The sequence below is a fragment of the Lissotriton vulgaris genome, chromosome 9, assembly GCF_964263255.1.
Source record: "Lissotriton vulgaris chromosome 9, aLisVul1.2, whole genome shotgun sequence".
Lineage (NCBI taxonomy): Eukaryota > Metazoa > Chordata > Amphibia > Caudata > Salamandridae > Lissotriton > Lissotriton vulgaris.
Window position 1 is genome coordinate 242,125,496 of NC_141697.1, and position 14,445 is coordinate 242,139,940.

At 43.1% G+C, this 14,445-nt stretch overlaps 1 protein-coding gene across 1 annotated transcript in view; it reads left to right on the plus strand.

Moving 5' to 3' along the window:
• The window catches only part of KNL1 (kinetochore scaffold 1), a 617,593-nt gene that overhangs the window by 301,074 nt on the left and 302,074 nt on the right, over window positions 1-14,445 (plus strand). The window contains exon 13 of the mRNA XM_086937420.1: window positions 953-1,051. Coding sequence (XP_086793546.1) covers window positions 953-1,051 — 99 coding nt within the window. The remainder of the gene's footprint in view (window positions 1-952; window positions 1,052-14,445) is intronic.

The following is a 14,445-nucleotide window of genomic DNA, read 5'->3' on the forward strand; positions in this document are numbered from 1 at the left end:
AGAGTGTGAAGGTAACTGCCATGTGTCAGCTTCTCTGTCCCTTTGGTGGCAGAACTATTCTAAAGAGCAGCCATCTTAGTCTGTGCTGAGACTGTCCCTCTCATTCCTGTCTTCCTACTGGTAGACATAACTGGCCAGATATGAAGGTTTTGCTTTTCTGAATACGAGAAATGGAAAACATCGGAGACGGACTGATAGGGGAAGATAGTGGTTGAGAAGAGTGAGGGAGAAGTAATGAGGTAGAGAAAGATGAGGTTGAGATTCAAATAAGTATATAGAGTGGGTGTTGAACAGGGTGTTGAGAGGTGATGTAGAGGGAGCGAGGAATGATATATATGAGGGGAAGAGATGAAAGATAGAAAAATATGATGACCAGTGTGGGGTCAATAGAGATGATGTGGAGAGAACTCTGTAGAGAGGACTGGATTCGGTTATGGTAGTTAAAGGTGAAGTAGTGAGTTGAGGGAGAGTAATAAAGAGGGAGGTATGCAGGTAGAGGGTGGTGGGCTTCAAGAGCAGTAGAAATTTAACAGTATAGAAAGCAAGTGATATTGGTTGAGCGGTGTAGAGCATGCAGTCCCTATTTGAATCCGGTACAGAGCCCTTTGCAAATAATATTGGTATGAGAAGTCCTAGGAAGAGTTGATAAAATGCCAGATGTGCGCTCATCCCACTCATAAACAGCATAGTTAATACTTGTTATACTTTTTGGGCGAGAACACCTGTGGTGTTACTCGTCTGATTCAATCAATGACTTTCGTGAAGACGTAACCTAATGTGATGTAATGTTTTTATTATCAACAACAGTATTCAGTATTTAAATGGTTTACCTTGCAAAACGAGCTAAGGTGGGATGTTTTTTTTCTGTGATTGTGCATAGGTGTGTGTGCACTGCTATGTTCAAGATGAAGGGTAAAGGTATTTATTTAACACTCATCTTTTTGCACCTCAGAGATTCCAAGATGGCGATATCACAGTAAAGGAGTTTTTCATGCTTCTAAATGTAGGTGTTATAATTCAGAAGCCGAGGTTCAGTGAGATACCCAAACAGGTGAGTATTTGAACATTTTAGCCAATAATTCATAAAGAGCTCAGTACTCATTTTCACCTGCTAAGCAAATGGAAATTGGTATGTTCTCATCCCCACTGTATTCTTTGCCATACAACTTGCAAATAGCAATACAAAGTGCAAAGATTTATTGTTAGGCTTTGGTCCAGAAAAGGATGATACATTCACATTTTACACAACTCTTCTAACACTTGCAGGCTCTATTGCCGGATGATCGCTTCATGTGTATGGATATGTGATTTGGACTTTTTTGCATTATTTTGTTTTGCTTTTGAAAACATTGTTCCAAGATTGCTACCCTGCATACAGTCACCTTGAAATGATTTGTTATAAAGCAAAAGATATGCTTTCCCATGACGACTGCCGCACATGTCTGCATACAGTGGCATCTTTGAATTATTTTTCCCAATTTCAAAATACTAGGCAAGATACCAACCGGGTGTGTGCAAGCAAAAACAAGTATTCCAAGATGCATACTGGCCATCTTGTAATGCTTTTACATTTTAATTAAGATCAGCATTCCAAGGTGGTCGCCATTCATGTGCACCCAAAGCCTGTAGGTCTGCACTCCATGGAACGGGCAAGAACTACCTATTGGCTTTGTCACTGCTTGTATTCACCCATCATGCATTTTAGTAGCCCAACAGCTGCAGAGTCTGACATCAATTTTGAGACTAAAACTGTTGTGAAAACACCCAAGTGTTCCAGTGTCCTGCTCAGAGGACCTAGAAACAAGAACTGATACTTTGAGGCAAATGCTACTAGAAGGCACCATGGGATATGGAAGGTACTGAATTTCTTAGTGTGTTTGACTCTTCTAAAGCAAGCCTGTCCCAATTCTCCTTTCATCTGGTTATACATGTTCTACATATTAGGCAGCAGACTGTCTTCCTAGGTGCTGCAGTGTGATGTTGAAAATGTCATGCCTGATTTAATGACGTATATATATGTATGCCTGTTATATTTGATATCCCCTGGCTTACACCATAAACGACACAAATAGTTACTTGGTCACGGCTTGCTTGCTCTATCATTACAAATATGATATGCAATCGTTGTTCAAACATTACATTTTTTAGACACACCACATAATTCAAGATGAAATAAACATCAAAATCGGCAGTTCATCTTACAACACAACACACTTTCAGGTCTTTAGCTCAGGTCCTTACGAGTCTCGAATAGAACACGGCTCAAAGTGTAACTCACCTCATAAGGTGGCTGCAATTACACCGAGCAACACTATTATCAGTGCTTTCAGTGAAAATGCTCATAATTTCATCACCAAGACAATGTTTGAACTAAATACAGTGGCAGGTCAACAATCTACATTTCCATACATTTTTGAAACTGGAGAAATTGATCAATTCAGGTCATCACATGTGTAGGCCAATCTCTCAATGTGTTCCATTTTAACTCGCGCACTAGTAGAATTTGCTCCACAAGAACATGTTAAAATTGGAAATATTTTAATGTCTTCAATGTTTAAACTATTGTTTTTGTTTACTTACAATAGTGACATGCATGCAATGTACACGAAGGCATATACCTATGCATATACATGTAGTTGTAGATAATTTAGAGTGTGCATATACGTATACACATTTGAAGGGTTTCACAGACCGGCAACTACATCTGCACATATAAGCACACTATATGCACACTCATATCTCCTCGTGTGCATACATCATTATGCTCAGTCTAGCATTAACTTTAATAAAAACCATATTTAACTCAAACCAGTGTGTCTGTATAAGAGAGTCAAAGAAGGGTGAATAAGGGAATTAGGGTGCACAGAGAACAGTGTGTAATAAAGTACTTATAACCACAACATCTCTGCAGTGTTGTAGAGGAGGGATGTCAGCCTGCATCCCTTAGTAAAACTGAAACAAAACAATGGCTCTGAGCACATGCAATATGTTGGAGGGTGATTTTAGGGTGGTCTTTCACCACCTTAATTTGAGCAGGGATGTGGTATCTAAAATAATAAGACACACGTGTGAGATGCCGGAACTGAGTCAGAGGGGCACCATTTATTCAAGCGATTTAAACTATAAATGTCAAAAACACATCATTAGTCAGAAATAACTCTGAGCTATCTAGCAAGCAACAAGTGTCCGGACACATTTTAGATGAAGAGCTAAACATGCAATCTAGGTACGTTTAAAATCACGGCAATGCGAAGAAGAGGGAGAGAGGAAATTAATTTCAAAGTAGAAGGAGCATTACAACCTCAATAGGAAATGCTAAATACAACCGTTCGAGCACACACGTGTCGTGACCCAAGAGTTCACTGTGCGAGTGGACTGGGGAGCAGCTCTTTTATACTATTTTAATGAAGAACTGCTGACCGCAAGTCCTGATTCTGGCCGATGTTTGACCATAACAAAAAAATTTAACATTTATCGGGAAAAAATTGCGTCATTGCTCCGAAACTTGTAAGAAAGCATAAGTTTATAAAATGTTATAGCTCATTTGTTAGGCCATCACTGTCTTATTTCTAAAGCCCAGCAGAAAAACATCAGATGTAAAGAAATGGAATGTTACAGCTAGCCCCCATCTGATTCTTACTAGGCCTGGGCGGTAAATTCCGTTCCGTTCATGGAATTTGCCGAATTTGAGTAGAGAACGCGAAATTGCCCAAAATTCTGAGTTCCACAACTTCGCAAAATGTTTTGCTTTTTCGCGTTCTCAAATACGTGTTCGCAAGATATTTCCTCCTGAGCATGCAAACTGCGATTGCGAACAGCAAAAAAGCATTGCGAACAAGCAATTCCGCGTGTTCGCAGAGATTTTTTACAGTTTCGCAGAGATTTGGTAACGCGATTACGCAAATTCTGCCCACCCCTAATTCTTACCCCATCGTGTTCTTCTAACTAACGGACGCATCCTGTTATAGCTGCTTCACCCTGATGTACAGGAAAGATGTGCACATAGAGGACAGAGGTGAAGAGTGGGGGCTTGGTGACTTTGTTTACTAAAGAAGCAATGAACTGAGGTTCATGGCCTTTAGGAGGGGAGAGATATCTGTAATCTTATGAGGCAGGCGTGGGGCCTACAGTGTTCAGTGAATGCTTAGGGCACTATGGACAATTTAGCAATCAGTTACCTATGGAGTGGCAGGGATATTCAGGATTCTCATGCTTCAAAGGTGGAAAGTAATAGCTGAGACAATATATGGTAAAACTGGACCCTGCTTCAAATAATTTGAGTGCAGAAAATCAATCCGATAGTCGTCAATTTGTCAATCTTTTCTTTAATTGCTGAATCTTTGAACACCCGCCACACCAGACAACACATGTTTCGTCTTGGGGTACAATAACCTTCGACTTCCTCAGGGCTGGGATAACAAATATAAACAAAAAAATAGTGTCTTATAAATCCATTTTATAGTCACAATGCCACCCTTGGCATTCTGCTTATGTAATTAAATGTGCTCCCCATATCGTAATCACCAAAGAGGACCATATGAAGTTTAAAATCCAAAAGTGAATTCAACAGGCATAGAAAACAAAGATGCTGATAGGAAACAATGAGTCAACAAGAAATAAGTCAAAAGATACAACAGTAAAAGTGCTCTCCAAGTATTGTGCATACAATTCACGTGATTGACTTAATCTCATGCTTGACATAGTAATATGTATATAAAGTGAATATTCCCGAACACTCTATTGCCACTGCCACCGTAAAACAATAACAAAAAGTTAAAGCAAGTGTGTGATAGTATGGTATGCCCAGTGAAATCCAGCATTGTACTAGTGACACATTCAAAACCCAGTGCCACTCCTGCAGACAAGATTACCTTAAATCCGGATAATATTGATTCCATCTGTAACAAGCATTTGCAATGCAATAGGTCTCGCATTAGAAAGGTTTGAGTTATTGGTATTGTAATTGACACTTTTTTAAAATTTGTTTTGTTTTTGAAAATAGCGAAATTATTAGTTTCGTCATTTACAATACCAATAGTTATAACTTTTGCAAATGTGACACCTATAGCATTTGTAATGCAATATGTGTTCTATGTACGTGACTTACATGTATTAGTATTACAATACTCAATTGCAAATGGCAGGTTCTCCTTTGGTACCACATTTCCGTGAACAGTATAAGGCTATGTCAGCATTTTCTTTCTTCCTACGCTAAGGCTATAAATAGCACAGTTAGCTGGAGATCACTTTACACTCTTTCAACTAGAAAAGTGATCTTAGCATACATTTATAGAAAACTGAAACTGAAAATGCATGGCCGGCAAATGGCTTTGTCCCGGCACGAGTTTAACAATAACCCCTGGCTACAAACCAGTAATTCCGGATGCATAGTGGGAAGGGTGGTGTTATTTGCATAAGAGAAACAAAGTACCTCCAACTCCGCATTTCATCCAGCTGCAGACGCACACTAGCTAAAATATTACTTGATGGTTTTAATGCAGCGCTTGCTTTGAAGTTGTGGACTTAGAGTTTGGTGGAGGGAAGGTCAGCTCACATTGAAAATGTGTACCGGAAAAAAACGGCAAGGTAGTTCATTCAGTCCCAATATCTTCCAATACTCTGCAAAGGCCCGTTGTACACGATCCCACACACAATACGTATTCTGATATTTAAATTCTTGGTAGAATGGATTATGTCACATGCATATCTGGTACGGAGCCACCTGTCCTACATCGTTGTCAGTCCACACAAAGCCTAACATTTGCAATGAGCCTCACCTGCCCCTGAGGTGTGACATATTCATCATCACCGCTCTAATGCACGTCAATGTCCACACTACATGCAGCACGTTATAATCAAGGGCTGAGTCTTCATTTTAGAAAGCTTGCGTAAATAAACGTCTTAAATGAAAAACGATCTGAATTTTAAAGAGTGAATTCCTTTAACCCCTTCCATGCTCATGATAAGGTCAGCTCGTCATGAGGCACAGTGGAGCTGTGCTTATGACGAGCTGACCTTGTCATGATCCTTGGACTATTTCAATTTCCAGCACAGGAGGGGAAAACCCCTAGCAGCCAAGGTGTTAAAACATAAAGAAAGCGATAAAAGGATGCATTTTGCACGCTTCCGACCGGATGTGCATTAAAGCTCGAACCAAAATGAGATAGAAGGTAACGCAGAATTGAAAGAAAACAGAGTCAAGAACGATTGCATATTCCATTTAGAGAATAAACTAAGTGTTCAGTACAATATCACTCACTGCTCTCATATGTCGAAAAGCATTCAAATGTTTTCCATGGCGGACAGGAAGCCAGGCAACCTGTGTTGGGACGGGGACGGGGGCGCAAACAGGAAGCAGACTGTAGCCTCCCCCTGAGCTCCTGTTTGTGAAGCCTGCCGGAAGATTTGCCTGTGAGCTAGCGGGGCTCCCGTGCTCGTGGAGAGCCCCGCCTGCTGCTGAGGGAGAGAGGGACATGCCGTAAGAGCCCGGGGGGAGCGAGGGGGGAGATGTGTGTGTGTGTGCGCGCGAGTGTGTCTGTGTATGCGTGTGTGTGTGCGGGTGTAATAATAATGGGAAAGCCTTTTCACGTAATAATAATGAGAAAGCCTTTTACAAGACCTGGCTGCTTAAAGACCAATTAAGATCACTACACTTGCTGTAAATAACTAAAAAAGCATCTTGCAAACTTCCCCCCTTGGGTGACTCTAAAGTGTAAGCATTTCATTTCTAATTGAACGTGTTAACCGAAAGCGCGCACACACAGCCAGCAGCAAAAGCGCGCTCACAAGGACAAATCTGAGACACAAAAAGCGCGTGACCGACTCGTGTCTCACATTCCCAGAAGTCGGCAACATTAGTTGTCGAGCTTGGACGCATGCTTCGCATGCTTTTCCAGCTCTACCTAAAAAGTATGCATTGAAGTCCATTTTAGAATCTCGTAATATAGTCCGGTAGGAATCCCGTAATATAGTATATGGATCAGTGTGCCCATACCTGCATAAGTGTATGTACCGCGTAAGACCAAGTATAATGATGCCGTGTACAAGCAACTGCGGAGTCACCTCCTGTGTAGAAAATGAAGTAACCTTAGATCACAACTCCATGAAGTACAAATGAAATTTGATTAAACCACGTTTATACAAAAGATCAATGCCAAAGTAAATTAGAGCAGCTATTCTCTGTGTGACGCACCATTTGTCAGGCTTAGACTACTGTTACATCAATATACAATGCCAAATTATGAACAAACCACATTTACAAAAGAGACCAATTCCCAAATATAATCGTATCCACTGTTGTCTATAATACAATATGCTAGCCAAAACTTAAACCACAGTTACATGGGTATTCAAAACTAAATATGACGGAAAAGATGCTGTTCAAGACATCATAGGAAATAAAGGTAGCTGTTCCTGTGGCACGCTCCCAAAATAACTTACAAATACTGGGTTAAAGGAAATCAAAATTAAATCCTGGAGTCCGAGCCTAATATCAAGCAATGGTTGACCTCAGGCTCTCGATTCCGAGTTGGCGTTCCAACCCCCGCATATAAACTCTGGCAGACAAAGGCAACCCAAGTATATAAGATTAAACCCCTACCAGACATTACAAAACAATTGTGTCCGTGCTTACTCGAGTGCGAGTCTGCGTCTCCTATCCAGTATGGCATCTTCTTTTCCGGTACAGCATGCAAGCAAACGCGGTCTGTGGCCACCTCTGTTTTAAATAGTAGTCACGTGCAACTCTTAACGGAAGAGCGTGACTGGCAATGAAATGAAAGCGGGTCCGCCATATTCGAAAAGGGTAAATTCTTCATTAGGGTACACACGTGTGACATTTATTGTGATGTTCCATAAAAACTCTATAGCTATATCAGCAGAATTGTGTATTCCATGGCTAAGGCCCTCTCTATTAAATAGGACATATACAACTAGTAACGTAGGAGCGTGGCCCGCAAAAAGATATGTGGGTCGCCATATTGGAAGAGGATAACTTCTCATCAAACGATACGTAACCGACATTTATTATTCTGCTGCATCATAAATACTCTCTAGCAATTTGAACAGAGGTGAGTATATATGTATATACCCAAATAACTACAATAAGTCAGCAACATTGTATTGTAATTGCATTTATATAGCGCTTACTACCCCTGACGAGGCGTCGAAGCACTTTTTTCGCGGGTAGCACGCTACTCCGGGACACAAATAGAATTAGTGTTGAATTAGTATAGTGAAACATGCAAGTACATTTTAAGTGGTGGATAGGTTAGTCAGTTATTTGGAATGATAACAGAAGGATAGAGGAAAAAAGGTTTGTATTTATATAGCGCTTGTTACCCCTAATGGGGTGTTGAAACATGCTATTCAGGAAGCCCATAAAGGATTAGTGGTAAATTAATATGGTGAAATATGAAAGTAATTTTAGTGGTGGGTATTAGTCAGTTATTTGGAGTGAGAAGGATAGCGGAGTGATAAAAGGGGAAGAAAGATTTGCATTCATTTAGCACTTGTTACCCTTGATGGATTTTGAAGCGCTTTTCTGGCGAGGAGCACGCCACTCAGGAACTCATAAAGGATTAGTGTTGAAAATTAGTATAGTAAAATATGAAGACATTTGAGTAGTGGATACGTTATTCAGTTATTTGGGTACAGAAGGGTAGGTGGCGGGATAGTGAAGGGAAAGAGGTTTGTATTTATATAGCGCTTGGTAACCCTGATGGGATTTTGAAGCGCAAGTAGCACGCTACTCTGGAACCCATCAGGATTAGTGTTGAATTAGTATGGTGAAACATGAAAGTAATTTTAGTGGTGGATTTGTTAGTCAGTTATTTGGATTGAGAAGGGTTGGGGAGGGCGAGAAAAGAGGGAAGAGTTTAGAAAGGTTTGTTTTGCAGGATCGGTATATTAAGAGGTGTAAGATGATGCAAGGAGAGAGCCTAGAAAGGGTTATTTTGGGGGTCATAGAAGTGGTATGTGGTTTGGGGTTAAATGAGAGTGGATGTAGAGGATGTATTGAGCGAAGAATAGGCTGAGAAATAACGAAGTGCATTGGAAATGCTAAATTAGAAGAAAGTGATAAATATATAGATCGATAAGTACATTGAAAGTATATAGATGCATAATGGAGGTATGTATATTGGGCAGCATTTCTGGTCCTGGCCCTGGTCAGTCTCGAACAGGCTCAAACAGGCAACTGCCTTTTTCCTCGCCGCCCTTGGCTGAAACGCCCTAAGCCTTGCCTTTTATAGCCCTAGTAATCCGGTGACCCAGTCAGCCAATGGGAACCCTAGTCCTAACACTATCCAATCACAAGCCCTAAAAATCTAGAACCCATAGGAGACCAGGACCTTACAGCCAATCTTAGCCCTAGTCCAAGCACCCAATCAGTTCAAAAACCGTAATCTCTACGTACAATAGAGGCCCTAGCCCTACCAGTAGTCCCACCCCAAGTCCAAGCAACCAATGGCACAGGAAGCCCTTGCCCTACTTCCAATAGAAAGCCTAACCCTACTCTTAGTCCCACAACCAGTCCAGCAACCAATCACACCAGAAGCCCTAATCGCTACTTCCAATTAAAAGTTTAACCCTAGCCCTAGTCCCAAAAACCAATAACACAGGAAACCCTAGTCCCTACTTCCAATAAAAATCCTAACCCTAGCCCCAACCCTACATTGATTGAATCACAGATCCAGAAACCAATCAGAACACTCAATTAACCAACCAATGAGGACACTAACCCAATAAACATCAGATACGACCACCAATCGGTGCACACAAGTACCAAACGATATCAGACCATATAAGGTCCCAGCGACCTCAGACAAGGTTTGCTGGTCAGTGAGTTGGAATCCACTTTTACTGTTCAGAATCTCCTAGGAGACAGACGGGCTCAATCCACACTTTGGACTTCTGCGGGTAAAGGCCTCACTAACTTGAAATACTGTTTGAATAAAACTTTACTCCATCTACTGGCCAAAAACGAAGTGCACAGTCCCTATTAAACACAGTTTAAACAGCTCACAGAAGCATCCTCTGATGTACAATATCCCTTTTTTTTGGGGGGGGGGGGAGCCCCTCTGGCTGGTGAACACAAAATGGGGGCTAGGGGTGCACTGTTTTAACATACAGGTCTTAGCACAGAGCAAAGGAGAAATTTGGAGGGAAAACTGAAAGTCATCAGCAATGAGAGGGAAAAACTACAGAGTTTGGACTGCAAATCCCAGAATTCAACACGTTTAACCTCTTGGATGCTAATGACAAGGGTAACTCGTCATGCCCCTCCCATTCATTTCAATGGAAATCTCATTATAAAGCCTAAGTGCCCTTAGCAGCCAAGTGGTTAATGGAAGCAATCATGGGCAAGAAAAAACACAAGTTTAAAACACAAAACAGGTGATAGAATATGCAATCACAGGCAGGTTAAAACTACAATTTTTAAACTAACAACCACAGGCAAACACAGAAAGGGAAAATCGTTTTTTTAAAAATTTTTTGTTTTGGGGAAGAGACAGCACTAGTCTGCCTCCTTACCACTTCCCGGACTCTGCTCACTGCAATCTGGGGCACAGGGAGGCTGCAACTCACAAGTAAAGACAGCGGTGTAATCCACGCAGATGCAATGAAGTGCGACAATTCGGCCCTGTTGCACGTCACACGGACTGTGTTTTTGACTGGCTTCCCAATGGCTAATGTCTACTATTGAGAAGATGAGCTTTTCTAATTTCCCTGGTGATGATGCAGAGTAGTTATGTACTGACAGCGGCAACCCTACAGGAACTCCACAATCCATGGATACATAATGGGCAGAAACCAAAGCATGGACATTTAAAGAGGATTTGTGAGATAAGAGAACTGGGCCTACAATAAGTAACGACTGGAATCCGTAAACTTAGCCAATTGAAAGTAAAAATGCTTCACCATCCATGACTATCCTGACATAATAGCCATGAACAGGCACCCACACCTACGAGTCGCAAGAAACAAAATTGTGTGCATGATGGTCGTTGCAAGTGATCACAATCTAAGCCAGGTACAGTATCGTATGTTACATAACTCTTGTTGTCATACGCTAAAATATTGAAAATAAAATCAATGGAAATGGGATGGAATGAAATAGAATCAGATGTAAAGTCATATTATAGCGTTAATAATCACAAATGTCAATGCCCTATGTGTCAGAACACCAACATCAATTATCTAATATTAGAACTATCAACTGACGCAAGATTCGCGTATCTCCCAGAAAATAGTGCAGCTCTTGATCTGTATTTAAGCCAGCACCCACTGTCTGCAATCTCATCCCTTTTGCTTCGCATCTTCTCAGTATAAGCTCCCTATTACCTCCTCTAGATGCTGTAGGGACATAATCTGTACCAAAGTATTCAAAACTTTGTATATTCCTAAATGATGGACAATCATTAATATGACCTGCCACCGGGTATTTATTGTCTTCAGTTTTTACTGACCTCATGTGCTCATTTATTTTATCCTTGAGGGGCCTAATAGTACTCCCCACATACATACAGCCACATTTACACTTAATCATGTAAACCTCAAATTCAGTCTGACAGTTAATGTTTTCGCTTCTAGTGTAACTCTTCATCTTTGCATCCATGAAGCTTTTTACTTTATCTTTGGCCCATCTACACATTGTACAGAACCCACATTTGTAGGTACCCAACGTGTGTCTAGTGAGCTAACTTTCTTTCTTCTCAAGTGTAGGGTAACTGGGACATAGTATTGCCCGGAGTGATCTCCCTCTAAGGTACATAGCTGGATGTTCAGCAGTGTAGTCCTCCAACATCTTATCCCCTTTAAGAAGCTACCTCTATCTATTCAAACATTTGCGATATCTTGCTGACATGCCATTATAATCTGCAATATGGTGTATATGTTTAGAATCCTTGCTGTCTTTCTTATGGTTATCGAAAGTGCATTGTCTATCAATCCCTGACATTCTTCTTCTGGCTGATCTATCAGCCTGTGGACTGTATCCCCTTTCTATGAATCCATCCTCTGTCTTGCATATGCTGTTGATACTCGTGTTCCTCACTGAAATTTCTTCTGGCCCTCATCTCACCAAAAGGAATAGCATTATTCGGACTCCTGGGAAGCGAGCTAGAGGCATTTAACGTTGCATTGCAGGATGTAGGTTGGCGAAGGTTTACTGTGCAAACTCTGTGTATATATAGAAATTAAGTGGCCTCAACAACTGCTGTTGGTCACTTTTCAGAAGTAGAAAGTACTTCTGATCGCACCATGCAGTACATTCTTTGAAACTGTGTGTATTTGCTTCCATTGTCAATGCATTTTCTAACCAGATTTCTTTACAGGGAGTATTGGTACAAATGGAAAAATGATCATAGCTATAACATTTATTTTGAGATTGTTATGCTATAGGTTCACATGTGGCCCTTCCACCTATCAATGAGTTTCCCCCTTGGGGAGGAGGGGGGTGGCAGGGGTGAGAATCAAGACTATCTTCAGGGAAATGCAAAACTCATTTTTTTTTTAAAATATATTTTTATTGCAGCGTTATAAACCACAGGATACAATTAGTCAGCCAGTTCACTCGTGGCATCCCCCCGTTCAGTAGTAAAACACAGATCGTACACAGCCATTCAGCCCGCATCCCGGAGGCCGGGCGGCATAATACTCCACTTCAAGAGGAAGACATCACGGTGCACGTCCCATAGGGACCATGGTTGATATGTCGTTTTACGTATCTGCTTTTACCCCCCCACCCTCAACATTGCTCCCGTCAGCCATCCCAGTGGTGATCAGTGGTACCGCCCCTGTTGGGACCTGCCCCAGATGCTGTATGTCTATCCTGCCTGGCCGCTCCCCCCAGCCATTCCGCATTCCACGCAGTACCCCACCAACCTATTAATTCCAAGGTGCCCTGACGGGCCACCAACTATGTGGCTTCCGACCCACCCCAACTCCCATTAACCAACCCCCCCCCCACGCCCCCTCCCCTGGCAACTGCTAAGGTGCATGCCCCGTCCTGACAAGTTGGATGGATCCACTACAGAGCGAGTTATGATACTGTTCGTGTTCGCCCCGCGGTGTCCACCAGCCTAAGACTCACCGTCCTCATCATCCACCATAGAATCACGCAAGGCCTGCACCACTAACTCCCACGCTCGTGCCGCATCCAATGCTTTCTCATTCTCCATCTTAACGGCCTGCTTCATCCGGAGCACACTCTCGCAGTCAGACCACCGCAGCAATTCATTCTTCCATCTACGCAGTGAGGGTCCCCCCCTGGACTTCCAATGCCACGATATTTCCCTTTGCGCCAATATCAGGCCCAGATCAATGAATTTGCTCGTCACCTTGGTGTGTTTGGTGTGCGGGAACCAGAGCAGCAGGCATGCCGCCATATCGAATTCCACCTCCCTGTCAGTCACTTCGTTCAGAAGGTCCCCTACCTCCGCCCAATAGGCCGCCAAGTGCGAGCACCCCCAGAACAAATGGTCCACGTCCGCTCCCAGCGACGAACACCGTGGGCATCGGGCATCCGGTACCTGAAAGTACCGCTGTAATTTCTCAGGGGTTAAGTAGGCCCTATGAAGCACATAGAAATGTACTTGCTGAAAGCGCGCATTTCTCGTGCCCTTCCACGTGCGCCGCAGGATATGGCCCCACGCCGTGTCCGGTATGGGCCGGCCCACACTCTCCTCCCATTTAGACTTGAGCCCCTGGAGCGGTTCCAGTCCCTCATTCAACATCCTATTATGGAGGCACGTCACAGCTTTGAACGTACCTGCCGCCATTACCACATACTGGCACGCCATAGTCGTCGTCGGTTCCATGAGTCCCCCTTTCCAGTGCTTCTGTATGGCAGCCACCACCGCCGCGTGCAGGAGGAACCCCCCGTCGGGCAGCCCAAACTGGTCCTGGAGCGCTTCGAACGGTGCCAAAGCCCCGTCTATGTATAGGTCGCCTATTACCTGAAGTCCCGCCTCTTCCCAATCCAGCAATGGGGACCAATCCCTCCCGTGCGGCAAGGCCGTCAGCATGCCGATCGGGATCTCCGGAGCATAAGGCCGCGAGGCCTTCGTTCTCCGAAGGCTCCTCTGCCAGCACAGCCGGAGTGTCCGTTCCTCCATAGTGAGGCCCCGCAACTCAAGCCTCTGTTGCATGATAATATAGGACAGTACGTGGCGTTGTATTCCCCGATCCCGGTCCTCCTCTGGCCCCCGAAACACCCTAGCCACGTTCTGCGTAAGTACCTGCAACTGCGCCGCTAGATAGTACAGCTCGAAATCGGGCACAGCCATGCCCCCTTCTATCTTGGGGCGAAGGAGCGTGCTCAGGGCCACTCTTCGGCGGCCTTGCCACCATAGGAAGCCAATAATCATTGACCTCAGGTCTCTAAAGATCCCCTGAGGGATCCAGACAGGCAGCGTCCGGAAATAGTAGAGGAAGCGGGGGAGC